The 27,997-nt window shown below is 39.4% G+C and overlaps 1 protein-coding gene across 3 annotated transcripts in view; it reads right to left on the bottom strand.

Moving 5' to 3' along the window:
• The window catches only part of UBE3D (ubiquitin protein ligase E3D), a 79,280-nt gene that overhangs the window by 20,052 nt on the left and 31,231 nt on the right, over positions 1-27,997 (bottom strand). For all 3 annotated transcript variants that reach the window (XM_035901493.1, XM_035901492.1, XM_035901494.1), the window contains exon 6: positions 13,437-13,575. In XM_035901493.1, the coding sequence (XP_035757386.1) occupies positions 13,437-13,575 (139 nt within the window). The remainder of the gene's footprint in view (positions 1-13,436; positions 13,576-27,997) is intronic.

Raw genomic sequence — 27,997 nt, 5'->3', positions numbered from 1 at the left:
CTAGAGGAATTTCTTTAACAATGAGATTTTCATGTTCATTTTTTTATCTTCTTTTTAGAAAACATTAATGACCTTCAAGGAGAATCAATTTTCTGGCTTCTCTCTTTCTATTCTCTTTCTTATGTTTTTAATCGAATTTTACCATCAAGGACAAGTATATATGAACAAATTATACACTGGAGTCATAGCTCCCTTGAGGTATCATTCTGGATTATTGAAGTATAATTATTATAGCGCATTGGTCTGCTCTAAGACTTCCAAAATACTGTTTAAAATTCCTTCCTTAGAGCAATGCCACTAAAAAAAATGCTGTTAAAGCCTAATTACCTGCATTATAAAAAAAAAAAAAATTAGCACTTCACAAAATTCAATGAATGAAAAACAGCGTAAGTTAGTAGAAACGTAGACAGATGATAATCAAAAATATAGTTAGAAATGTGCAAGATCCAAAGTTGAGGATCATAGCATGACCTTAAGTCTGAATGAAATAAACTGAAGTTTCTCAAAATTTTATCAGATTTATAAGATAAGAGAACTAGCAAAGACTGAAACCAGGCACTTAACATTTCTGCATGAAAACCTTTAAGTCAATTGCACTGAGTTAGCAAAAAAAAAAAAGAAAACATAAAAAAAAAGTTTGCCTCAAACTTCAAAACCAATCGTTCTTCTGGACTTCTCACACTAAACCGCTTACTTCTTGAGAGACAATTTGAACAGATATTTTTTGTTCACTGTGAACATTTGCCACATTTCACTCATTTTGTATTCTGAATTTAAGAATTTTATACAAAATCCTATTGTACTGCACAGGCAAATAAGCTCAAAAAAGATTGATCCCAAAACAGATTTTGACACCCCAAATCCTTATATTCCTTAGTAAGCCAAATTAAATGAGGATAGTTGTTTGCATGTGCAAGGATTGCTTTTATAATGTGACTGATCCTACCTACCTTTAATTATTTAAACCCATTCATTTTCCTTTAGCTGACTTTTTAAAATAGGCTTTCTAGCCTTTAAATCTGAGATCATTCCAATACCTCATTTTTCACATTACATACTTCTTATGCACAGTCATAGATGCATATCCACTGTGTATAACACAAAGTCCAAGTAAAGTAAAAAAATGCTTTGCACTTTTCCCTTTATTTTATTTCTCTGGCTGATCTTCTCTTCCCAACTATAATACACAAACAAAGCCTGTTTAGAAGACAGACAGTCTGAAAGAGAGAAGGAAAGAAAAGCACAGAGCTTGAACACCAGGAGTAAAATTAAATTAGTTAACTGCTAGAAGCATGAAGCGTTAATGAAATAGAACTAGAGAATTTTTCCCTTATGAGGAACACTTATTCAGTGTTAATTAAATTCTTTTATTCAAAATCTATACTTAGCCAAGCGTAAAAATATTACATCATATCAATAACCACAGAGTGTAAGCAAGTACTACACTATAAGCATCTTTTTCCCCATCTAGTGGAGTGAAGCCTTTAAATCATCTATACTGTTTGAAATCTTCAAAGAAATGACAAAAACCAACAGAAAAGCCTCTGCATGAACCAGCAGTCACAGTTATTAATTCACTTGTCTAATGAATAGCTATCAGAGACTAGCTCCAAGCATTTGCTTGCAAAGTTCACATGCAATAGTGTTAATGAGGAATTTTCAGAGAGTCTGCAATAATTATTTCTCTCCAATATATCCAGCTGGCTGGTTTATTCATTTGCAGTCCAGTTCTGCACCACTGAAGCCAAAGAGAGTTTTGACATTAACTTCAATAGGTTCAGGTCCTTGCCTGCAATGTTGAGCTATCACCACAAACACTTCAGGTGCATTTCTATAACATGACACAAACTAATTAAAGCAAAGCTGCAACTCCTAAGGGACCCCTCTAGCATTTTTAAGCTTGCAAAATGAGAAACGGGCTCCTAAATTTTCAGGTGGACACCCTAAAAAGATTGCCTGACTTTCAGAACCACTCAGTATTTGTTCATTTGAATGAGAACTGTAGGTAATCCAAAATACCAGCAATTTTTATTGGAATGGCCAAAAATGGACTGGCAAGTCACTTTTGCACAAACAGAGGAGCATGTGAAGATAAGATAATGTCTTTACATGAAATTATGTTTCCTGTGACTTGCATCTTCTTCAAGATTATTACCTTCTTGTAAAACAATATTATGGAATGTTTTAAGAATTACTTTGGAAGATTTGATCAGGCACTCGGCTGTTTTGTAAATAATCTGAATGTAGGTTAGGGAAGGAGTATAAACCAACAGCGGCATTTTCAGGTGTTAGCACCTGCACTTTAATAAGTATCAGTACTTTAACCAGTATCAGTACTGTTGTAAAAGAGCCACACTTGAATTCTGCAATGTTTTGTATTAGGAACGCATATTTTGCCTTGACAAGAAAGGCTGACATAAAATGATTAGCTAGTATGTGTCACTAGGGTTTTCTTCAGCTTCTGAGCTACACTGAAAAATATGTAAACAGCATCTCACTTCTGACAGTTCATTTTAACTAAATCACAGGAGCACAGTAATTTCCAGGTGGAATTGGACCTCTGCTTCACCTAAATCTGGTGTTGTGAATACAACGTTGTTGAATGCTAGAGTCCTCAGAAGATGATCCAAAACCGAGGCAAATGGGAGAATAGTGTCCTCCCAAACTCCTCATGCAGGAGTGGCTTAAAAAAACATAGAACAAGATTCAGCAGCTCTTTCAAAATTGACGTTAGCATTAAGCCATATAGCTCAGCATTTCTTATTCCCATACATCAAAATCCCACTTCATTTCAAATCTTGTCAAATTTTGGCCTCACCAGTATTCTGGCTCCTCCTAGAATTCAGAACAGCAGCACATTGCTGGAGCAGCAGAGTACTTCTCAAATTCCAGTTCTCCAATAGCATCAGCACTTGAGCAGAGAAAACTTCATCTGAAATTCGTATTTACTTATACAGTTAAATTTCAGTCCCTGAGGCTTTACTAGCTATGTGGCATGTCACATGCATTTAATTTTATTTGCTGTTGAATTTCTTCTCAAAGAATTCTAAATCAAATATTTTAAACTGAAAAAATATTCTTAACCTTGTTCACTGGTACAAGGATTAAGTCCAGATTTTAGAAAGAACACTAAACGAGAGGGAAAACCAGGTAGAAAATAGAATAGAAGAGGAGAGTAGAAGTTTACAGAACACTGTAAGTTTTACAGACAGTCTTATTCTAAATATCACCTTAAAATAGAAAAAGAAAAAGCAGTCACTTAATGGAATATATCCCCAGGATAACCCTGCAGAATAGAGACTTCTGATTAATTTAACTAGTCACTAGCTACAGGTCTATAAAAATACAGCTGAAAATGCATTTCCTTTCTGTGGAAGCAGAGAATGCAACCTGAAATATGAAGGCTTCTGTGTGTTCAGCAGACTTTTTTTTTTTTTTAAAAAATAAGAAGTTGATTCTGCTTTTTTACAAAGAAGGATATAAAACCCTGTTGTTCCCCTCTCAGCCTTAGTTTTCTTCACCTTACCTGAAAAGAGGCAAATTCAATTAGATAACTGTAAGTACTATAAGTTAGTTTCTAACCAGTTAAAAGGTGTAAGAGAATTACAGGGCTGTCTGCTCATAAATGGTATGGAAACAAAGTAAACTGGTATCTGACAGAAATGGGAAAGTAGCATAGAAACTCATCAGTGCAGAAAACCCAAAATGGTCAGCAAAGAGGAAAACAAGGCAGTCCTAGAATTTAATTTCTCAAAAGCTGGCAGATGATGAATGGAATAGACTCTATAAGAAAACATGAAATAAAGAATAAGCAGCAGGCTCTCTGGTGAGTTAAAAGAGAAATGTGTTAGCTAGTCACCCGGCATTACACAATGATAGCCGTCTTTTCTGATTCAGTGGGACATCTACATATGAAAGTAGAAGACTGGAGAGCCAACAGCAAGAAGAACGTCTATCTAAAATTGAATTAAGCAGGTAAATAGTTATTGATAAGAACCAGAACTAGGGTCAGTGGTACTAGTCACAGAGAGTGAGAACATCTGAACAGTACAATGTTCAGTCATTTTCAGGATCATATTTAGGGATGTCAGGCATTCTGGAAGAACTTGGAAGTGGACTGAGCAGCCAAAATAGTAAGATTAAAATAACATCTTCACTTGTACAAGTTTGCAGGCAAGATCCTTTTTCATGTAGCCAAGGTGCTTAATACTATTTTTTTTCTTCTATTTTCCTTACAAAACTCAAGCTCACTGAAAGCAACAGAAGGAATATAGCTCCCTGATCTGTTCCATCAATTCACAATGCCACAGCTCACAAAAATAATGCATACTGGGAACTGGCATTTTAAAATACTCTCTTTCTCTATAGACTATGCTTTTATAGTTTACATTAGTGATATGGGAATAATTTTTTTATACTGTTTTTCCATAAGGCAGAATCACTTCCTATTTTACTTGTCAAGCTGCCGGGAGACAGAGAAAGAAACATTAACCAGAACACCTGGCTGAAGTCCAAGCAGCAATCACATTCTGCCCACCCAACCCTCCCTGTGATCTCACTCAGCTACAGCATCATCAGATTCCTGCAAGTTTTTCTGCATACTGTTAAATGGTTGCCAGGTTTCACCTCAAGGCATAACAGCTTTCTGTTGAAGGCTAAATGGTCTCCATTTTTCAGTAGGCCGTGTTAATGCTTACACACCCTTTTGCCCTTCTCTTTCTTCTTCCTGTAGAAGTATTCCAAATCCTATTTTGGGAGCACTATAAAATGCATACGCTAAGACACCTCCTCACACACCCATGTGTAGAACAGCTTCCTTTTAATTCAAAAGTAGCAGAGTTACAGTACGAGCAAGTATTCGCACAACCGATCTTTTTGACTGGTCAAAGCAGCAAGTGACTTAGGGACGATGGAAATAATCCTGCCCTCGTTGTGGTCTGTCAGAACCATGCTGGTGTATGTCAATGGGAACAGCACCAGTCTACTGAAAGAGCAGCTGGTCCGCCTTAGCTCTTACACTTCAGGTCCTTCCTTGCCTCTGGACACACAGTGATCTGACCTGTTTCCCCACGTCATTCTAGCCCATTCTAGCTTTCCTAAAATTGAAACCTAAAGTATTTTTCCTTAACAAGCAAAAGCTTTCAAGCACTACTATTTGTCATCAGCCACCACCCCCAGATCAAAGACTTATGATTTAAGCACAGAGATTTAGAGCACACTGCTCTCTTTACCGACATCGCAACAGAATGATGGACTTCCGAGGGAAGGCAAACTGTATGTTTCTCACTAGAGGCATTACTGACTTCTTCACCAAAAGATCCATTCCAGACTCATTTTCAACCCACAATAAAAAAAGGAGAACTTAACCATCCCCTTCCTTTTCATCCACTGTGTACTTTATCACAGTCAAGGCTTCGATTCAATTATTATGCTCTGGCTTTGCAGACTTCTGTATATTTGTCCATTTGTCTCCCTGAAGACATCATTACCATTTCCAACTCTTTAACACATAACACTCTTGAACTGCTCTGAGTGCCTTGGCAAGCTGCCCCGTCTGCTAATACAATGCCAGAATTCAGTGACATCTTCCTTCAGGATCCCTCAAAATGTTGTCGTTTGTGATAACATCATACCTATTCCAGCCTACAGCTGCAATCCAGTAGAGTTGAATCCATCTATTTTTAAAGCACATGTAAACCTACTAAGAAGCACCCTTATAAATACATCTTTTTCCTGTAGAGCTTTCGTAAGTAGCTTCAAAGCTTCCATCCAGACTCTTAAAGGAAATGAACAGCATCATAGCTTTCCATAACAACACCCATTCACAAAGCACACAGCATAACAACAGGAAACGTTAAGGAAAAAATTCCATTATAGAATCATTGCTATCCAATGACTCAGTATTATTTTCAAAGCAACAGTTGGGGATCTAGCTCTATGCAGCTGGTAGCCAGATTTCTGTACCTTGTTGGCTAGAAGGTTGAAACTTACTCCTCACATAAGTCAATCTATTAATTATGACCTGGACAGAGCTAAGACTAACTCAGAGAAATGAAGGGTTTGGAGGGAAGCAGCCTAAAGAGATGAATTACCTACAAACCACACTGAACATGTACAGCATTATTTGGTTTTGTATAGGGTTAACTATTTCTTTTGAGCAGAGCCTGTTTCTCAGTCACAAAGGTGACAGCCTCAGTTAATAAACAGAAATGGATGTTCTAGAAGTGTATCATGCCTCTCATAAGACTATGTATATATTCAGCTACATAAAACATTGATATTTGTCTGGTCTCTTTCCATAACACACTCACAGTATGGTGCCTGTTGATAAAGAACACAAACTCTCAGTTTGTGTTTAATAGCACATTGTGGACACGATTACTGGATAATTAGGATGCAACAGCTACACTTTTAGATTTCAAAATTACTTGGGAAAAGCAGAACATTCACAACAGAAGCAAACAGGAAATAAAATGAGTGGTATCAATCAGGCATATTCACTCCTAATTAGTTCTGCCTTCACCCCTTTCAAGGGGTTGATAACATGGGCTATACCAGACTATCTAAAGTGGATTTCTTCAATCAATTGTACATTCACATCTAAACAGTAAATGACATATTTGAGCATGTTTTCTAAGAAAACTGCTATGAAATGTATTATCAGATGCTGACGTTATAGAGGGCTGTTGCCGGATTCTAGGCAGAGGGAACTGCACACAAATGAGTTGATTCCTCTGGCAGATCTTCCCTCTCAAGCAGCAAGGGACTGCATTTCCAGAGGAGGCACTTGCCTGTGTGCTACACGTACACTGCTTCTCACTGGCAGCTCGTGGGATTTTTGTAATTAAACCTACCTCTGTTTAGGATATGCCCAGGTTCACTCTCTCTGATTTCTTCTCTATCGGAGAACTGTCTCAGAAGAAAAGAAGCATTTAGCCCTTCCGAGAAACTGACAACAAGTTCTGAGCCTCTGTTTAGGACCACTGCTGTCAAGGTCCCAAATCTCCATCACCGAGCACTGAAGTACTCATAAAATTTTGTGCTTCCACAAATAAGCTCAGTCTGCATTTTTCACAATCAGATTCAGTTTAGGTTTACATGTGATTAATTTTGTTCTGTTTCGGGCCAATATAAATGGGCACGTCATTTCCATTAGAGGAAATGTAGCCATGCCACATATTAGATAAGTGAGACAATACCTTCCCATCAGCATCTCCAAAGCAGCACCAGATATCACAAAAGCATAGCCTAGAAATGAGGCAGCCTGTGCTGCAGATATGGATGAGTCATGCATGGGACACACAAGGAGGTACAAGGACATTGCTCGAAATGCTCCTGCATATGCAGAGCCGACCAGTTCTCAGCTAGGAGACATTGCATTTTAATAAAGTTTATGTAGTATAAAACGGTTTTGGTACACATTCAACAAAGACTTCAAAATACTAGTTATAGTTCAAGAAAAAAAATTGTTCCATTTCAGCTTGAAGTCCCGAGAGCTAACATTAAAAGAACTGAATAGTCTCAGTGTTCAAGAAACACAACTGAACACTCTAGAGATACTTTTAAAAGATAGCTTACAGTGAACACTGAGTAAGATAACCTAAGTGGCATAATAGAAATCAACTTAATGAAGGATAATTCTGTAGCAGACAAGAAAAACAAGATAATAATCTCTTAACTGAACCTAGAAATCTCTATCATTCTGCAAAGAAGTATTCAGATTTGTCTTTGAAACACTAACTCTTAATATCGTTTGCTGTTGTCAGCATTTGCTCAGCATCATTTTATAACTTCTTTCCTAATTATTCTGCAGTGTTTCAACAGATTTATCATGGCTTTTAGTAAATGGAGACAAACAAATGCCCCAAATATACACATGTTGTAATAGCTTTTATTTTAAAGCCAATGGAATATTTGTATGCATATTTTTAAAAACTGCATCTGCTTTCCAAGGACTACATAAGGCTTGGGTACTTATTTGCTATTTAAAATAAATTGTTTGAAATCAAACTTGAAAACTTCCACATAATCATCACAGTAACACAAATTAATTCATCCTATGTCATCCAGGCAACCTATCTGAGTTAGTCAATACTAGAGAAAGCACATAGCAGCCACTTTTACCCTAATCTGCAAAAATCAAAACACCTTTAGTTTAGTGCAACTTCTCCAGTTCCAAATACCCAGAAAGGAACAAAAGGAGGAGCTGAGCTGAGCAGATTTTTCTAAATTTTACTCAGTTGTTTGCTTCAAAAAGGATTGTCAGAAAACACAGGTGCATCTGCAAGTGTCCTCTATCTTCAGCTAAGCTTTCTGAGATAAACAAGTTTGAAAGTGCTTTATATATATACATACACATGCACACACAAAAGTATCAATATTAAAAAACACTATCATCAAAGCACACTTTAGTTCAGACCATGTGTAGACCTGAGAGACAGTAGTAATTTTGTATTTTGCCTTCTATGAGTCTTTTGAGTACTTTTGATATTCATATACTAGAGCCATTAAACTATAATGAATACTGTATTTATTAATTCTTATGTTTTCCGAGCAACTTGTTACTTTATATCTCTAATCCTGTTTCTTTTAGGAAGTTTTCTGCACTTGATTAAAAGACTTTAAATGATAGAGAACTTGATAGGCTGGTCTATGAGAAACTTTCCCCCCCCACCACCTTTTTTTGGAAGCAAAGTAACTGCAAATGAGTTTTTCCTTCAGTGACACCTCTGGGAATGCTTATCACAACAATGGAATGGACTTTTTTGTTTTCTCTTGAATGCTGGCTCTACTTCTCTTAACCAAAGTGAACAGTGTGCTGAGAAGCTACCAGTGGCATTGAGTCACAGAATCATAGAGTCATAGAATACCAGGTTGGAAGGAACCTCAAGGATCATCTGGTCCAACCTTTCTAGGCAAGAGCACAGTCTAGAAAAGACTGCCCAGCACCCTGTCCAGCTGAGTCTCGAAAGTGTCCAGTGTGGCAGAGTCAACCACCTCCACTTTGAGTGGAGCACCAAAGAATATCAAGGGCTATTTCAAACAAAATTTTGAAACTGCTCAGCAGTTCTTAATCACAGTCTTTCAATTTCGTGCAACTGTAAAAGTAAAAATAAAACTGTGATCTATTTAACTCTTGAGAACCCTTGCTACAGCCTGTGGCCTTGTGAATAGTGCCTTGATACGGGAAGTAAAATGCCCGATTTCCCACAATGACAGCAGTTAGAGAGCATGTGCTAAGCAGCACCATATATCGTCATAAGAATTCAATACCCAGGACATTTTCTGTTCACTGTGCTTGAATTCAGAGGAAGATGAGATAAGGTTAGCAAAACACAGCAGAGATTACTTGTCACTTTAAAGCATCTCCCCATGTTAACTGTTCTGTGCTGTAGGCTCTGAAGTACCAGCACATCCTCCCAGACTGCGCTGAGAAGTAGCAGCTGAACAGTTCAGTAATAAAGTACATGATAACTCAAGTGGGTGCTAGCTACAAGTGCTTGCAAGTATTAAGAATAATACACAAAGTTGAGCCCAACGCTTCCTAAAGCAAAAGGCTGACAGCTCAGGTGGGTGGAGAGGCAGATAGATCAAGAGTGTAATAAGGTAACACAGCTTTCTGTACAGTGTAACGGAGCTGAACAGAGAGCAGCAAAACAATGCCCAGAGCAAGAGCAAGCTCAGAAATTTTTTAATCTTTTCCAGTAGCCAACTCCTCTCTCCTTTCTTACTGCTTTCCACATTGACCCAGGATAAATATCAATTGCCTCAGTCAATCCTATTCCCTTGATCCGAGACATCCTTGGTATGGGTGAGGGATTACAAAACTGGGAAGGTGCAGGTCTGGGCTGCAAATCCATGTCTTCCAGTAAATTTGGAGGAAGCCATCAACCAGCAAGAATTTGTCTACCCACTTTGGTCCCTCAAGAGTTTCCAGGCTCAGGCTTGCTAAGATTTGATGCTTTATAGTCCACCAGAACAATGTCAGTGTAACTGCACAGGTATAACAAGAGATGAGCCAAGGACAACCTAGCACCTAGGATGAACAGCCTGGGAAGCTTAAAAGCTGGCTGCAGTGAGCACCGACCCCCTTAAACTCAGTGGAGAGCTGTGTATCATAGTCTGCTGCTGCTCCTCTCCTCCAGGCTGCTCCAGTGACATAAATCACACGGAAAGATCTTCACAGGGTCAAAACGGAATTGAAAAGTGATTTCAAATATTATGTTACTAAGCAGTAGCACACCGTTGGAAAATAAAATGTAATTTATGTCTCAGCACAGATACAGAATCTGCTAAGCCAGTCTCAGAGAGCACCTCTAGAGCACAAAGCAGAACAGAGTTTATTACAGAGATGACTAGCAACTAAACACACTTCCTTTCTGCGCTTTTTACAACCTAAACATCATCCAATGTATATGTATATCAACTAAAATTTTGGCTTGTCAACACTGCAGTGTTGTAATATAATAGAGAGAGATGATAAATACAGTCTCAAACAACACAGAGGTACGGCTGACACCATTTTTGTCTACCCAATTACAAACAGTTGGATGTTTTAAAGCTATACCGATATGATCTCAGGAGTTAAATTGTAACTTTTAGATCACTTCATATACAGCTGCCTGTTAGATGCATTTTAAAATACTGTATCAGAACATAAAAATTGCACCAGTGGAAAATACTGGTCCATTTAGCTCCACATCACGTGTCCAACAGTGGGATCACTTACAAAAGGAGAAAACTCCAGGACTTTCTGTGGTCATTTCCCCTTCTAACCCACCCAGCATTCAGATGCCAGCATTCAGCTGCAAGAGCCTGGTGTCTGTAGATTGTTTTCAGTCCAAGTACATTGATTATTGTAAAATAGATTTGTCTTTTCTAGACCACTGAAGGTCTGCCACAAACAAAAACAAAACTAGTTTTCCTAATTTTGCCGTTGCTCCACTAAGACACATGAAATACCGGTTTTCAATTAGCGCCCTTTTACCATTCCCTTTTTGACTCACAATGCTCTGCATTTTGAATGCAGAGGGATCCTATGCTCAGGCAATAGCACAGTTTAATATCATTATTGAAGCTGTCTGCAGATCTTGCCAACTTTTTCCAAGAAAAATACAAAAAAATACAGAAAAACAAGGACACATAATTCTAATACTTGCTGTAGAGAAAGTGAACATGAGCACAAAGAAGCAAGCCAGTAAAAACCTGATAAGGCTGACAGCTCATTGCAAAGCATCAGTGAAAAGCTTGGACAAACTTTATTTCTGATTCATGGACTCCCAAACTGAGATCCAAACAAGGTTCGCAAGGATAAAAATAAATAAGAGTATTTTCCTGCAGGACAAACACTTGGTGATACTGACTGTCCAGCAAAGAGAGTGAAGTTTGGAGCCAGAAGTTTATCAAAACGGCAATTTTCCTTTCCTTCCACTTGGCAAAATATAACATTATCTTATCAGAGCAGGTTTCAGAACTTGGACTTTTCGAAAGCTAGGAATTTTTGCTTTTCTTGTTGCTGTAAGAGCACAGATGCTGGGAATCAGCTCAAAATACAGTATCTTTAGGCTGGAATCGTGTTTGCAACCAAGACTGGACATGGTCACATCACCTACTTTGGCACAGAGGTGGATGAACTAAGATCTGCGCAGGCCAGTGCTGGAAGATGTGGGCTGCCACAGTATTTGAGTTCAGCAAAGCACTGCAACACGGGCTTGCTTTCAGTGGTTCCACCCAAATTTGAGCTTGAAAGGCCACAGTCAGAGGGTCTCCCTGTGGCTATTCAACATAACCCTACCCCTGACTTGCTTCTAGGGCCATGGTTCATTTGCAGAGAGAGCCTCATGAAGCTAAAATGACCCAGGAGCAATCAAGCACAATCATGGAGAGTATGACAAGCGAAAAGAAAAGTCTGGTGTTTTGTGTACTGTGAGGTAAAAACCCTTCCTGAGTTTCTTATCTGCACCACTTGATAGCCACTTATCACTTCCTATCTCTACCCAGATATACAAATCAAAGGAAATCCTAAGTGCACAACCTGGGACTGAGTACAGAACAAGACGTACAGCCTCAGCATACAAGAAGAGACTCCTAGTTAACCTATCATGGGTAGAGCAGAGAAGACTACCATAAAATACTGGCAATGTAATGGACAAGGAACACATCCTCCTGGATTAGACAACCAAAATGTTCACTTCCTAATAGGAAACATGGACTATTCAACTGCATGGATAACTAGTACTGGCCAAGCCTTGAAACTTGTAATTTTTATGATCTTGCTCTGCCAGCATCCAGGAGATTCTTCATTTTTATGGCCTCCGAATGTACAACCCAGTAACAATTCTGACCTTGGGTATTAAAACATCATGTTGAAATGACCAATGGCTGCTGCCGTACACAAGAGTTCACCGTACACAGATTCCCTGTTTCCAAGCTCACAAGATGCAAAGGGAGCAGACAATGCAGGTGCATACTTATTTCCTAACATCTAGATGTGTTTTCAGCAGTTGTACATCAGTGTAACTCTATTAAAATCAATTACTTGATTTTGATTTATCACCATATTCTTTCTTGCTCCAAAATTCTACAGTAAGATTATTTTTCAGTAAACATAACTCAGGAACACTAATTAAATGTGCCTTAACTACAAACTGGGAGTACGGACAAATAGAAGCTACTAGATTTTGTGCTATAAACTGTTTAGGACACTCAGTCCCACTAAGATGATGATTCTTCTATAGCTGTCAAAACAATAGGTTCAGGTATGCTTACTGCTCAACAGCTGGTTACTTTAGATTTGCATCAATACACAACTGATGGGCTATGTAACTACAAGGGAAGACAGAAGCATCATAAAAAGGCTGACTTGGTATGCTGTATCATCATGAATTGAGATGTCTGTGCATTTCATTTGTAAAAATCGTATGTCTTCAGACACATGATAAACACAAATCACAGTTTAACATGCCTGCAACAATGTTTTCTTAGGAAAATTTCTGTGACTGCTGAGAACATTAGCAGCGACATACAGAAGAACATTGGACAAAACTGAATGCTTCACTACTAATTTTACAGGTTTTCACCACTGGAAATCTTTATTTTTAGCTGAGGATATTTTTTTTTTTTGAAGCCAAGAAGATTTTCTATAATGATTCCAGCTGCTCCAGCCTAAGTTTCATGAAATTTCTTGAAACATCTAATTTAATTTAAACAGTGACACACTGTTTAAAAATCCAATGACATTTCCTGCCTTGGTCTACATTTAATACAATTGAAGAAACAGAGCACTACAAGAAGTTCTCCATTGCTATATTTAATATAATGGAGAGTCATGCAACTATAGAAGACAAACCTCTACTCTGAAAGGGTTTATGGGCCCCAGGGATCTCTCTTTTTCCTAGAAATAATACCTTTATACTGAAATAGCAGCTGTTCCTTACCTGAAAAGAGTTCATGTATCGAAGTGAAGGTGGCAGAGAGGTGGTACTCAAGCCCAGTATCAGCAGTAATTCCAAACATGTTTCTGATGGAAACTTTATTGGATGAACTCCAATATCATTTTCCCATGCATCAGCAAGGCTACAAAGTTAAAAAAAAATATTTTTAATTCTCTTAAAATGTCTCTAAAACCCAAGTTTCAAATAAATATTAGAATGTGTCATAGTATTGTGATAGAAGATTGCCTTCACATTTCCTCTGTAAGAGTCACAGATAAGTCACAGATAAGATTTTTACCAGAAATAGAAGGTGCATTTAGAGTACCTTATCCATACCACCAATGTTACAAAAAAATACATAATGCGAAAGGAAAACCTCGCATACATTAGAGCAAACCACTCATGTTTCTAATTCAAATTTCGAATATTTCTGAACCAAATCTCATCTGCCACTAGCAATTTCCCATCATACAGTGTTTTTACATATAGAGTATTCTACATAGAACATAAGGCCTCCACTTTTGATTTTGTCTCCAGTGAGAAAAATGTCCTTTCACTTCAGAAAAGACAGGAGGTCAGGCATGATTTTCAAAATTGATGTTTATGATGCTCTCACTGCAGCCTTACTGACAGTCTATACCAAGCAAAAATTCAATCCCATTTCATTTTATACAGCTTTCTGCTTTAGATATATTAAAAGAATTAAGATTTCTAGCACTAAAAACAACATTCTGAAAGCACATTTCTATAAACTGTTGCCGCTACCACATGCTGAAGAACAAGATTAGTTCAACAAGATTAACTGAAAACACAAGAACATTCCACTTCCTTTTGTTCAGGCTCGTTTCTTCCTTAATACACAAATTCTCACACTGAGCAGTGATCCAATTAGTTTAATAATTTTATCTGATTAGCTAGTATCAGATACTCCAGAGCAAGACAGATGCCAATTATTCTCAGCAGATCTGATCACTTTGGAAGACAACGCTCGCCATCCTTCCAGGTCCACGACTTCACGATTTCCATAAGTAATTTTAGCATCAGCTTTCACTTTTAAATTCCTCCAGCTCTTCTGGAAATATCATACTCTGACTGAACCGTTTGTGGACACATCATCTTGCTTTAATATCCTATCTAGAAATAGCTGAATTTTTTTAAGCACCTAAAAGTGTAGGCATCACCCCAACATTCACCACAGTGAAAACTAAGCAAATACTCTTTTCAAAGTATCTGTGTCCTTCTGGATGATTCTCATTCCCTCAAGTCTCCCAAACCCACTGATTCTCTGTAAAGTCCTGCTTCTTAGGTTTAAGCCACATATGCACTTTTGGTACATGTTTCCATTATTTACTCTACCTATCAGCCTCTTAGCTCTTCTAGAAGATGTTCTACTCAGCATAATTTACACATCTTTCTTCAAAGAGTGGGTGTACTTTCACTTTTTTACCTCCAATTGTCTTAAACTAGCCTCTTAAATTTTAACTGTTTTTTTTCTTAACCTTTACATTTTCTCCTCATTCCTCATTTATCTATGAGTATGTAAGAATCTGCTTTTGCGTCCATATGCAGAAACAAGACCCATAATGCACACACATCTCCTTAAAAAAACAGGAGTGCTTTTTCTCACTTTTTTTTTTTAAGATCCAAAATAAAAGACGCAGAGAATTGTATCACTTCTAAATTACAAAAAGTACCATGTCTTTTCTCAACTCTCACCAAAGTGAGTGAGTCACTTTGACATAACGAGCTCTAAAATGTACATGGTAAGGAGAAGGAGGAAGGCTGGCTGGGCTAGGCACCCTTTAGCACTCCTAATGGCAGGGCACCACTTACGGTCTCCACATGTGGCTGAGACCATATCAAAGAACAGAGGCCAAAACCTGCTGCATGTTAACAGCCTTCATTAAAGGTAGCGTGTCACCGGAAACTTACACTGCACCAGATGGATCTGGAAAAGCTGTTTCAGGCTACCACAAAAAATCCCTGCGTCCTCAGACAGGAAGGTGAGCCGTTCGGAAGACACCCCAGACTATTTTCACCATGGAAAGGCATAAACCTTCAGTTAAGTCCCAAATACTTTGTCTATATTGAAAGGAAGCAGGATTCTTTTAAAAGACTATGTGAGTGGCCAAGCCCAGGAAAGGCAGCCTGACTGGTCCAGATTCTGTAAATGCTCCAGGAGGAACGTCTAGCTGTGCTGCTTTTGGCTGGGATAGAGTTAATCTTCTCCATAGTAGCTACTATGAGTCTATGTTTTGGATTTGTGCTGAAAACAGTGTTGATAACACAGGGATGTTTCAGTTATTGCTGAGCAGGGCTTACAACAGAGTCAAGGCCTTTTCTGCTTCTCACCCCACCCCACCAGCAACAGTCCTTTTTGGTGCCCAACGTTAGGCTTGAAGGGGTTGAGATAATGACAGATTTGATTGGAATGTGCTAGATGGAATTTATAGCTGTTATTGCTGTTTAGCTATTAATCAGCAGGCTCCTGTGCTTGCCATGGGGCTTGCTTGCCTTATTGTACATTAGTGTCTGGTGCTCGTTAGTGGCTGCTTTTTGCTTTTGCTGCTTGCCATATGGCTGTACTGCTGATCATCTCACTCTGTTGTGCCTGGGAACGTTTTGATAACTGCCATGGCCATGCGCCTGGGCTGGGGGACAGCCAGGGCATCGCTCCTATTTCTGTGCTGCTATACTGGACAGGCTGGACCTCCAGTATGAACTTGAGTTGAAGGGACTGTGACCTGTGGATGAGTCCATGTGGGAGCAGGACACCCTAAAGCATCTGTGGCCATGGATAAGTCCACACCAAAGCAAGTATATCTTAAAGCATCTGTGGCTGTGTGCAGCAGGTACACCTCTGAAGGGACTGTGGCTCAAGGAAAGTCCATGTTGGAGAAGGTATACTTCGAAGCATCTGTGGCTGTGGATAAGTCCATGCTGCAGCAGGTACACCTTGAAGCATCACTGGCTGTGCAAGAGGTCACGCTAGAACACCTCAAAGTGTGTGGCCATAGATAAAGCCCATAACAGAGCAGGTACACCCCTGGAGGGACTGCAGCCATGTTGGAGCAGGTACATCTTTGAAGGCATTGTGGCCCATGGAGAAGGCCATGCTAGAACAGGTGCACTTCAAAGCAACTGTGGCTGTGGATAAGTCTCTGCCACAGCAGGTATAACCCTGGGAGACTGAAGCTCAGAGCTCCACATGGAGCAGGTACACCCCTAAGGGACTGCAGTCTGTGGATAAGCCCAAGCTGGAGCAGGGGCAAGGGGAGGAGTTCATTGCAATGTTAAATTTGATGGTCTGGTCCAAAGGGATCAGGGGTGGAGACTGTAATGGAAATACCTTTAAATTGTTGTAACGCATGATTTGAGTTGTGTGTTACGAGAATTACTACGGCAGGAACCACCTGAACCCATGGAGGACAAGCCTTACAAGAAGCAGTGCAAGTGCAGCAGTGACCTGACCTGAGCTGGCTTTGGTACCCAGTAACTCCACGCAACACACCACCTCTCCTGTCCTGAGTGACCACCGTAATAGATGGAGCCCCAAGTCATGGACTAAATGAATTCAATGGACATTTTGTGGAAATTTTATGGACATTTTACAGAGGTGGTCCACAGACTGGGGGAATGATATCTCTGTATTATACCAAAGGATGGGAAGGGGGGTGGTGGTTAATGAGGCTGTATTGGATAGTGTGGGACCTGAGCATGACGTAAACAGTGTGGAATAAGGGGTGAAGAATGTGCTGGGTTTGGCTGGGGTAGAGTTAATTTTCTTCATAGTAGCTGGAATGGGTCTATGTTTTAGATTTGTGCTGGAAACAGTGTTGATAATACAGAAATATTTTAACTATTGTTGAGCAGTGCTTACACAAAGTCAAGGCCTTTTCTGCTTCTCACACCACCCCACCGGTGAGTAGGCTGGGGTGCACAAGAAGTTGGGAAAGGACACAGCTGGGACAGATGGCCTCAACTGACCAAAGGAATCTTCCATACCATATGATGTCATTTTCAGCATATAAAACTGGGGGAAGAAAAAGGAAAGGGGGGATGTTCAGAGTGATGACATTTGTCTTCCCAAGTAACTGCTAGGTGTGATGGAGCCCTGCTTTCCCGGAGATGGCTGAACACCTGCCTGCCGGTGGGAAGTAGTGAATGAATGCCTTGTTTTGCTTTGCTTGCATGCACGGCTTTTGCTTTCCCTATTAAACTGTCTTTATCTCAACCCACGAGTTTTCTCACTTTTACTATTCCGATTCTCTCCCCCATCCCACATGGAGGGAGGGAGCAAGTGGCTGTGTGGTGCTTGGTTGCCAGCTGGGGTTAAACTATGATACTAGCTCTAGATGACAAGCACTGAGCAGCCAGCAACCAAGGAGTCTTGTTAATTGCAATGCAAAATAGAGCTTTATATTTCACTGGTAACTTCATTTCCACAAATAATTAGAAACTTATCTTCATATGTTCCTTAATAGGCCTTTGTTTGACTTTTTTTACAATCTTGTCTGGTGACACTGGCAAATTTAGGTGAAGCTAGCAAAGTTGGGGCCTTCAATTTTTCAGAAATCGGCAAGTCTAAACAAAGCACTCTGCAGGCACCTTCAGACACAACTAAAGAGTCTGGGGGCTGGAGGTGGTATATTAAGGTTCTGGGTCTTGAGGAGGTGTTTCCACAGATCAACACCCTCTCTGAAAAGGAACTTTTCAGAAACTCCAAGCAATATTCAAAACGTCACAACTTACTTTAGTACCCTGATTCTATTCTTGTGTTTTGACTTGAGGATTTTTTGGAGCTGCCTCCTCATTTTAAAGTCCAACTCTTACAGCCCTGACCTTGCACTAGAATTTTTTTTTTTTTGGCTGTTGGTTTATTTGGGGGAAAGACTGTTTGTAGAATCATAGAATGTTTTGGGTTGGAAGGAACCCCTAGAGGCCATGTAATCCAACCCCCCGGCAGGGAGCAGGGACACCGCTAACTAGATCAGATTACTCAGAGCGCCATCCAACCTGGCCTTGAATGTTTCCAGGGATGGGGCCTCCACTACCTCTCTGGGCAACCTGTTCCAGTGTTTCACTACCCTCGTTGTAAAGAATTTCTTCCTTATATCCAGTCTAAACCTATCCGGTTTTAGTTTAAAACCATTACCCCTTGTCCTGTCACAGCTGGCCCTACTAAAAAAATTATCCCCATCTTTCCTAGGCTGAAATTACTGAAAGACCACAATAAGGTCAGGTCTCTTTGGATGACATCCCGTCCTTCTGGTGTGTCAACTGCACCACTCAGCTTGGTGTCATCTGCAAACTTACTGAGGGTACACTCGATCTCGCTGTCTAGATCATTGATGAAAACGTTAAACAGCACCAGTTCCAGTACGGACCCCTGAGGGACACCACTTGTCACTGGTCTCCATCCGGACATCGAGCCATTGACCACTACCCTCTGGATGCGACCATCCAACCAATTCCTTATCCACCGAACAGTCTACCCATCACATGCATATCTCTCCAATTTAGAGAGAAGGATGTTGTGGGGGACCGTGTCAAAGGCTTTGCAGAAGTCCAGATAGATGACATCCGTTGGTTTTCCCTTGTCCACTGTTGTTGTCACTCCATCATAGAAAGCCACTAGGTTTGTCAGGCAGGACTTGCCCTTGGTGACGCCATGCTGGCTATCTTGAACCACCTCCCTGGCCTCCATGTGCCTTAGCATAGCTTCTAGGAGGATCTGTTCCATGATCTTCCCAGGCACAGAGGTGAGGCTGACAGGTTGGTAGTTCCCAGGGTCTTCCTTTCTACCTTTTTTGAAAATGGGCACAATGTTTCCCTTTTTCCAGTCAGTGGGGACTTTACCATGACTTTTCAAATATCATGGAGAGTGGCTTGGCAACTACATCAGCCATTTCCCTCAGGACTCTGGGATGCATCTCATCAGGTCCCATGGACTTATGTGTATTCAGGTTCCTCAGGTGGTTACAAACCTGATCTTCTCTTACAGTGGGATGGGTTTTACCCTCCTGGTGCCCCTCATGTGGTCCATTGACTCGGGAGGGGTGAGGAGAGAGGTTGCCAGTGAAGACTGAGGCAAAAAAGTTGTTGAGTAGTGTTTTCATAAAGACATCTACCCTAATTATATTGCAATTCTTGTTTATTAATGGCTCAGTTATTAGTATTTCCTGAAACAATTCCAGTGTTTTCCCTTACTACAAACCAACCATGTGTGTCCTAGCACTTACTGCTCCAGGAACACTCACGTTAGGAATTAAGTCTTTACAACTTGCCCTTTCAGAGCATTTAACACAAGTGGTTGTGGAAAGTCATTGCTTTATTAGATTATGTTTCTTTTTTCTTCTTTACCCCTATTACTCTTGGGAGTATTTTTCCATAATCTTCATTGTAGAGGAACGAGAAAAATGTCTATGCTTAAACCAAAAGCAAAATAATCCACACACCTCCCCCCGTGTTTTTTCACCTTAGTTTCACACAACCTTTCTGTATAAGGAGAGTTGTCTCGCTTCCAGTACAGGAGAGACCTTTTGCTTTCTGGTTACTGAAAGAGGCAGATGGGCTTACAGTGCTCCTCAGGAGAGAGAGCACCCCACTCAGCCCAAATTTTCCTCTACTGATCTTAGAAAAAAAATAAAAAAATTCAATTTGATGTTAAGATAGGGCAAATTGTCAGAAGGAGATTTTGGGAGGGCTGAGGAAGAAGACGAGAAAGAGACGAGTAGGACTCAGACATGCGCACGGTAACTTTGAATGTAGACAGGACTTTGCATGCGTGCGCTCTCTTCCCCTGCTCCTTAAGACCTTTACTCAGCAATGAATTCCTGCTTCTAAGCTTCTCTTGAGACAAAGCAGGCTGGGGCAAGCCTGCTCCTTTTATAAGTAAAGGCAAGAGCCAGCATAATTTCCAGAGAGCACTGCACAGCTTGCTGTGCTGGCTGAAAGGAACAAGGGGGAGGTAAAACAGATTAGCTGGAGTAAGGTGAGGTTAACAAGAAAAATAATGCTGTTTTATATTCTTCCTTCTGCAAACATTCAACTTTTCTATACTGCAAAGCAGCCTTGAGATTCTGGACTTCCCTGTCTGACAAAGAAAAAAATTATGACCCTCAGTTTGAAATAAAATTCATAAATTCAACACAGATTCCCTAAGTCATCACAGGGCGCAAGACTGCATCTACTTCAGACTGACTTTACAACAGGTGAAATCTCACCACTACCTATTGACCTTGACGGTGTTTGAAGAAGAAGTGAGTCAGCTTTAGAAACCAGGCTTTAAAACAATAAGATGTAGTAAAACATTCTCAGTAAAATGGTCTAAACTAGGAGCATGCTCTGAGTCAAGAAAAGGAGATGTCAGAGTGAATTTTTTCACAAGACATTAAATCCACCTCTGTAAATCATCATCATCCAGTTTCACCTGCCAGTGATCTCACCAACAGGAAAACCCAAATCATTCTAAGCATCCTGTCTGTCACTCCATCCTTCCCATCCTCTCCCTGTTTTCTTTATCCCCCACTTCCCCAGAACTTTTAAACCTCTTAGTGTATTTCAACCAAATTTTTTAAAGAAAATCTCAAATATATCAGGTTTGGGGAAGTTTCATGTTTTCCTGAAAATCAGTGTCTAAGTAGTGAGGAGCAATCCACATTAGTTACTCCACAGAGAAAAGCTGTTGTTGGAGCTCAGCAACATATATAACGGATAATCAAGTGAGGTTTCCTGAGGACAATATTAGCATAAACTCAATAATATGACATTTCTATCTAGCAAAACCAACTACTACAAGCAAAGTAAACATGTTCGTCACAGCCTACCATACTCCCTAAAGAGCAAGCCAAATTGAGAGGCTTGGTGCTTTTCCTTAAGTGCACTCAATTTTGTGGGTTTAGGACAACTGGAAAAGAAAACCTCTTAAGTTTTGAGCAGGAAGAAGGGTTGGTGATAACAGAACTGATCCCCAGGACAGCAAGAGTCAGAGCTCTTCCCAGTATTAACCAAACTTGAGATGCAGCCTCTGCAGATTAAAACGACACATCAAACTCACCCCTTCTGTTCCATCTACAAGACATACATCAGTCTCATCCATGAAAAAACAATGAACAGACATAAGATTAAAAGATGTAATTAAAACCTTCATATAACTTTCATTTTGAGAAAGGCAGAACCACATATGATGAATGCTAATCAAATTGTTTAACATATGTTTGGCATACATTTCAGAACTGAAGTAGTACAGAAAGTGGACAGAGTGAAATTCTACCCAAGGGGGAAGATACTTGGCTACTGTGCTAGATGCTGATATGAAATAACTATGCTAAACTGTCAGAATGGAGCATTCAAAACAAGTAAGAAATAAAGATGAAAGGCTAAGACCACCTTCCCCCTTGTCCTTTTCAATGCTTTCTCTAAGGAACAGGTTGTTTGAAGGAGAAATTTAGAGCATGATGTGATTGTCACATTCCCATAACCACTCAAAGAAATAGCACAAGGAAAGTAAAATTCCTATAGTAGTATGTGAAGTAATTAAAGTAATAATGAAGTAATTAAAAAATGAAGTGGTATTTTCAAAGCTGTTCAGTGGATAATAATGGGAAATCCAGGGAAATTTCGACTTCTCTAAAAAAAACCAAACCAAAAAACCAGCAAATGTTATCTGAAATTCAGCCAACTAATTCTGAAAGCAGAGATGAGCAAAACTTGAAAACAACTACTCAGATAACACTGAAGATAATTACTTCTCCAGCAGAAGTAATTGATCACAATGTTTTCGGATAAGCACATTTTATTCACCGTGCATCAAATAATGGTATTTTCTCACTGCTTTCCTCAATTAATTGCTAAAATGCCTACACAAGTCAGAGTAACATTTGAAAATTGTATCCTCAAGCAAGGTTTAAGACACCAAAATCATGAAAGACATTTATTTCATAATTTCTTGATTTAAGTACTAGTAAACAAAGACAGTCATCCATTAGGTTGTGGAACCCACCCATAATGTCCTAAGTCTTCATGAAAAATACAGTATCTACGGCATGTCAATGAAGGAAGAGAAATCTTTGTATTTCAAAAGCAGGAAAAAAATTATAATGATTCTCACAAGATTTTGAAAAACTGGACCAGACTTCTCACTAGATTGCATTTCTTTCACAAGAAACCACTTCCATCAGTGCCAAGACCATTTATCGTAGTAATCACCCTCCATCGTGCATGACATTCACATCAAAATGCTGTCTCAGCAACAGACAAAATAAGTCTGCTTTTGAAGAGGAACAGGTAAGCCCTTTTTTTTCCTTTCCAGAGTACCCCCATCGCCACCTCTGATTTACCAGGCTGCTTCTGGAAATACATTAACCTAGGATGGTCTACAGAGATCAAAAACAGAAAATGAAAAAGCTTTTACTCAGAGCGGTACTCAGTATTGCTACCAAGGCACTCGATTATCTTCATTAGTTACGATCTAAGTAAACATGCTCCGCATTTAGGGCTCCAAATGCTGTGAAACCCTTGAAGGAGATTACTATGTCAGCTATGGCTTTGGTGCTTTGCTGAATCGAAGCCATGCCGAAGAACCCAATATAAAAGCTGACAGAGGCTCAGCCCTGACTCTCAGAGTTCACTGAATGTTGTTAAAGCTGCCCTTTCCACAAGCTACAGCTCTGATATAAATGACAGATGACTTTATTGAACCAAAGGACAAACCTGCTAAATTAAATAACTATATGTAAAAATGATTTAATCTAAAAACAATTCTAAATTATGGTTGATGATGTGTCTATATACTTAATATACCAGGACGCTAAGTTATTTATACTTTTAATTATCTTTGCAGTGATCTAAAAATGACATAAAAATCAATGCACGCTCATTAGCTACTAAATTCTTGCCAAAATTTAAATAATAAGGAACATTAAGAAGTGCAGTGCTTCCACAGCCTACAGCTTTTTTTTCTCCTTTGGAAAAAACACTTCCTTTACAGAATCACTGCTTCCCTCCTAAAACACACATCTGTAGTCTTGTTCTAATACTGTTCACTATTCATCCTCAATAGTTAGGAGGTCAAGTGAGGTTTTTGAGCAAATCTTCCCTGGGATCTTTACTAGCTGCATGGTACCCCAAACCAACAGGTATTAAAACTCTTGTGAGAGACAATGAAGGGAAGAATGGAAATTTAACTCACTGATGTCTTTGCAAGGAAATGAGCAAGAGAAGAGGAACATAGCAAGAGAAGTAAGGAGACAGGGACTCACATGAGGAGGTGCTTTTTTAGATTTACTACAATGGACTACAGTGGTCAACAACAGAAGTTCCATCTCTAAGTTTTAAACCTTAATTTTTTTCAGTGCATCACTATAAAGACAGGTTGAAAGTTTATTTAACTGAACTTCTGTACTTCCAAGTAGTCTTAAACACTCTCTCCTGTAAAGCCTTCTTATAATAAAGTTACTGATATATAGTCCTTGTAACAAAGTTACATCATATATAGGGTATATAGTACATATACTTTAATATCATATATATAATTATATGGTAATTAGTCATATTATTATACAATTGTGCATGTTTCTATAAATTAATATAAATACATATTATAGTTGTATACACACACAGGACCGTTATTAACAGTCCTCTACCTTTTTTCTTGGTAATGCATATTTTGAATGGAGCAACTATGCACTTGTGGAGTCTGGTCAAAAAGAAGTTGTCTAGAAAAGCACTACAAAAACAATTCAGCAAGTTTTAAATACCTTATTCTACAAAATGTAAGTCCTTCTTGAACTTTCACTGTGTCACCATTTGAAAAGGACAAGTTATTTAATACTAGTAAGAAAGGCTTATAATGAAAATTCAAATTTAACCTCACCAGAGTATCATCTGCCCATTGCCATAATGTATTTTAGAAGGGTTAACGTAAGAAGTATCAAATGTTCTTGTAATATTTCAAAGGACCTTCTAAGTAAAATTATGCTATTTGCTCCAATGAATGCTTTTGTGATTTAAAACAGATAAGCTGCATACAATTTTCCCATTTCTAACTCCAAGGTGTAGCACAGATTAAATAACTCATGCTAAAAGGCACATTAAAAGACAGTGTGCAGTTGTTTGCACTAGACAACTGCATGTGAATCTCAACTACATTAGTTTTATTTATGTACTTTTAATTATTTTAGTACTTCTCAACATGCTTTGATTATTTTACACTATTTAAAGGAAGTCAGAGAGAGAAGTAAAAGCTGCCTATCTCAACCGGTGAAGTACAGGCGAAATTCTCTTTCTTTTGTTTCACACCAACCAACATTTTTATCTCTGTTAACTTAAATGTAACTACATCAGTTTTGGTATAGTTATTCAAAAATACTATTAGCACAAATAAAGCCTGGGTATAGCCCATAAAATTCAATTCTTTTTTTCTCAAAGTGGTAAAGGGCAAAATCAGAAAACCAAACAACTGTGTTAGTATATTGTGCAAAGACAGACACGATTCTTTACAAGTAGATTATTCCTCTGAAGCACAGAAAGCTATCTCCACAGAACACAACTTTTTGCATAGAAATAAATCTTGAGATTTTAATCCTGTCCAGGAGTAACTTTGCCTTGGAGCATGTAATTTCAAAGTAATGCTCAACATATTTCTCCAGACTAAAGATTTTTGTGTGTTCACCAACTGCTTTTCTATATTGCCTTCCCTCCTCCAGCTGGCTGCTACACAATTTCAAAAGCATTACTTCTAAGTTGCAAACCCTACCACCCATAAAATATTTTCATTCCACTGCAAAACAACACCAACTGTACAGTCTCTGCAGAAGACAAAACAGTATTTCACCTGCAAGAATCACTGAAATAAAGCTTAAACATCACAGGGAAGGATTAGCAGGTGTTCATCTATTCTGCAGCCTTTAAGTTGAAGATTCATATCTAAAGTGAATATATGAAAAGCTAAATCAAGCGACGACGTCTAAGGCAGACATGTTCAGTGGGACACCTAGAGGCATGGGACCACGAATGCTTGCAAATGTACTAAACTTAAAATTCATGACAGTACTCAAACTATGCACAGATGGTCAGTGAGTATAACTAAGACATCATCATCTTTATTTAGTTTCAGCACCAGGTAAGCAAAAATAGGCTACTCATAGAATGAAGAGCATAAGGAATTTTAATTTTGCGGGAACTGACCTTGGATATAAAATCCCAAGCCTGCCAGGTACTTTCCAGTATATGTCCTACTAGCAAAACCACACTGCATAAAGGTACAGCAGCAGCAGCTATAGCCACAGAGCCAACCCATAATAGTAACTGCATATGGGGAGAGAAATTCTTTCTTCATTCATCTGCGAGTTCAAGAGCTTATAGCAAAAGCTGAATTGTAAAAGCAGAAAACTGCAGCAAATTTTCGTCAGTGAAAATGACGTTCTGCTTTACAGCACCTGACTGAGGAATACAACCTCATGGAGAAAACAGCTCCTGCTGGACTTGTGATGCTCAAATATGTAGAGACTTAAAAGGAAGAAAACATGGCAGACAGAATTCAACAGATTCACAATGTATTTCCTTGAAACTACTTTTTTAAATTCCCTACATCATTTTTGTCTAGCTGGGTGCAAGAGCAGAACTCGCATGTTAATTTAGAAGTTCTCCTACAAACCCAAGAAAAGCACAGGAGCTTAGCTCTTGCTGGGCATCACCTAAAGTCTGTTGTGACTGCTCTTGAACATCCACACTATGCAGAATTGCTGGCGCAGCTCCAAAGTACAATGTAATTGCAGACTTCTCAGCAGCAAAGCAACGTGGTCCCACTAAAAGGAGAAGCAAATTAAGTCTCATAAAAACTGCACGGCCAATGCTTTAGAATGTGCTTCTTCACTTTAATGGTTGTGTTAAGGCTTTAAGCTGCAGTTTTTGAATGTCTTACTGCTTCCCAGGTGGAAAGAATTCAAGTAATTTTGCTGAAAACAATAAAGACACAGATTGCTGTAGCCAGATCACTGCTGATAATTCACCATAGTGGAGAATGGTACTGCTGATGGTCACCACCATCCAGTCTAGCAACAGTTCTATGACCCTAGACTGCAGTTTTGTTGGATATTCCTGCAGCTCAGAATGAAGGGATAGCTCTATCTGCTCCGCAAAATACTTTTCTTCACCTTTAGCACCTCTTGATTCCTTCCTGGATACATCTTACTCTAAATTAGAACAGATGGCTCATCATTTCCCTAATGTATGGCAATAACTGTAGACTACTGCGCTTGGGATGGATGTAGAGGACACATAGCAGTGTGCTATTGACCTACTGCTAAAAGCCTGACTGGTGCCATCTTACTTACATGGAAAATAAATGTGAGCAGCAGTACCACTGACCTAAAAACCCTCCCTTTCCAACATCTTGAAAATTCTGAGGTTACTACTTTTTTTTTTTTTTTTTTTTTTAACCTTCCAACACATCAGGTATGTAGAAAAATAAGGGCTGCAGCCCTGGCAAATGGGAGCATGCCTTCTCTAATAACTCTCATATCCTGAAGGGTAGAAGGCACAGCAGGGCTGTAGAAAAACAAAGTACTATGTAAAAGCTCCTTCACGGCAACTGCTGACATCAGTATGGTTACCATACAGTAAATGCAAGGTAATTCCAGACAGCTCACCCTTGAAAGATTCATGTAGTTTTAAGGAAGCATTTCCACCTGCTCATGGGACTACTGATGTCTGGTGGACCGGCTGCCTTCCTCAGCAGACTCTTCTTGTAACTGTTGTTTCCAAGCTATAGTGTTTTCTCATCAGGGGCATTAAAAAGAATGCTCTCTTCTATATAGCCACCTGTTTCACAGAAATTGTGGGAGAAGTATCATTCAGGCCGTTTATCTCTAAGATTGTTCAATGAGTTTAAAAGTCAGGGTTGGAAGAAGGAAGGTGGGGGCAATTGGCAAGGCAGACAGAAAGGACTGTCACACACACACACCTCCTTTCCCCAGAGAAATAAAACATATCTGCCCAAGTGTATCTTTTTTCATAAACCAAGCCCAAGAACTTACAGAATCTTATCAAAGGACAACTCTGCTGGTTACCTGTATTCACCCTCACCCTCTAGTGATGCACCATAAATGCAGAGGGGCTCCTCCTACTTGCGTGCCCACTAGCCAGCACCTCCTGTATGCAGCCTATCTTCCCACCCCTAGGCTGAGGCAACAGGCTGTCTCTCAGCCCCTTCAGGCATCACGACACTAGGCAAAAGCTCCCAAAACCCCATGAATGTCTCCACTCTCTCCTAGGCTACACTTCCACCAAACTCTCATACAGGAGTGATCTTACCACTTCTTTCCTCCCTCCTTTCCCTCCCACAGGTTGGACTCTCTACTCAAAACACAGGAGGCAGACTCAGGATGAAGACATACTTCTCTATATTGATGTATCTTGAGTTTTGCATGCCCAGATGCTATCAATAGCACCACTCTCCTGAGGTGCTTTTACAACTTTTCATGAAACTATAACTTTAATTTAAAAATCATCAAAATGAGATGTTATATTGTAGAACATAAAACACATGGTATCAAGTATCC

This window comes from Egretta garzetta, unplaced genomic scaffold (assembly GCF_000687185.1).
Source record: "Egretta garzetta isolate BGI_Z169 unplaced genomic scaffold, ASM68718v1 scaffold9, whole genome shotgun sequence".
Classification (NCBI taxonomy): Eukaryota; Metazoa; Chordata; class Aves; order Pelecaniformes; family Ardeidae; genus Egretta; species Egretta garzetta.
The sequence above is the reverse complement of the archived record's forward strand: the minus strand, read 5'-3'. Positions and strand labels throughout refer to the sequence as shown.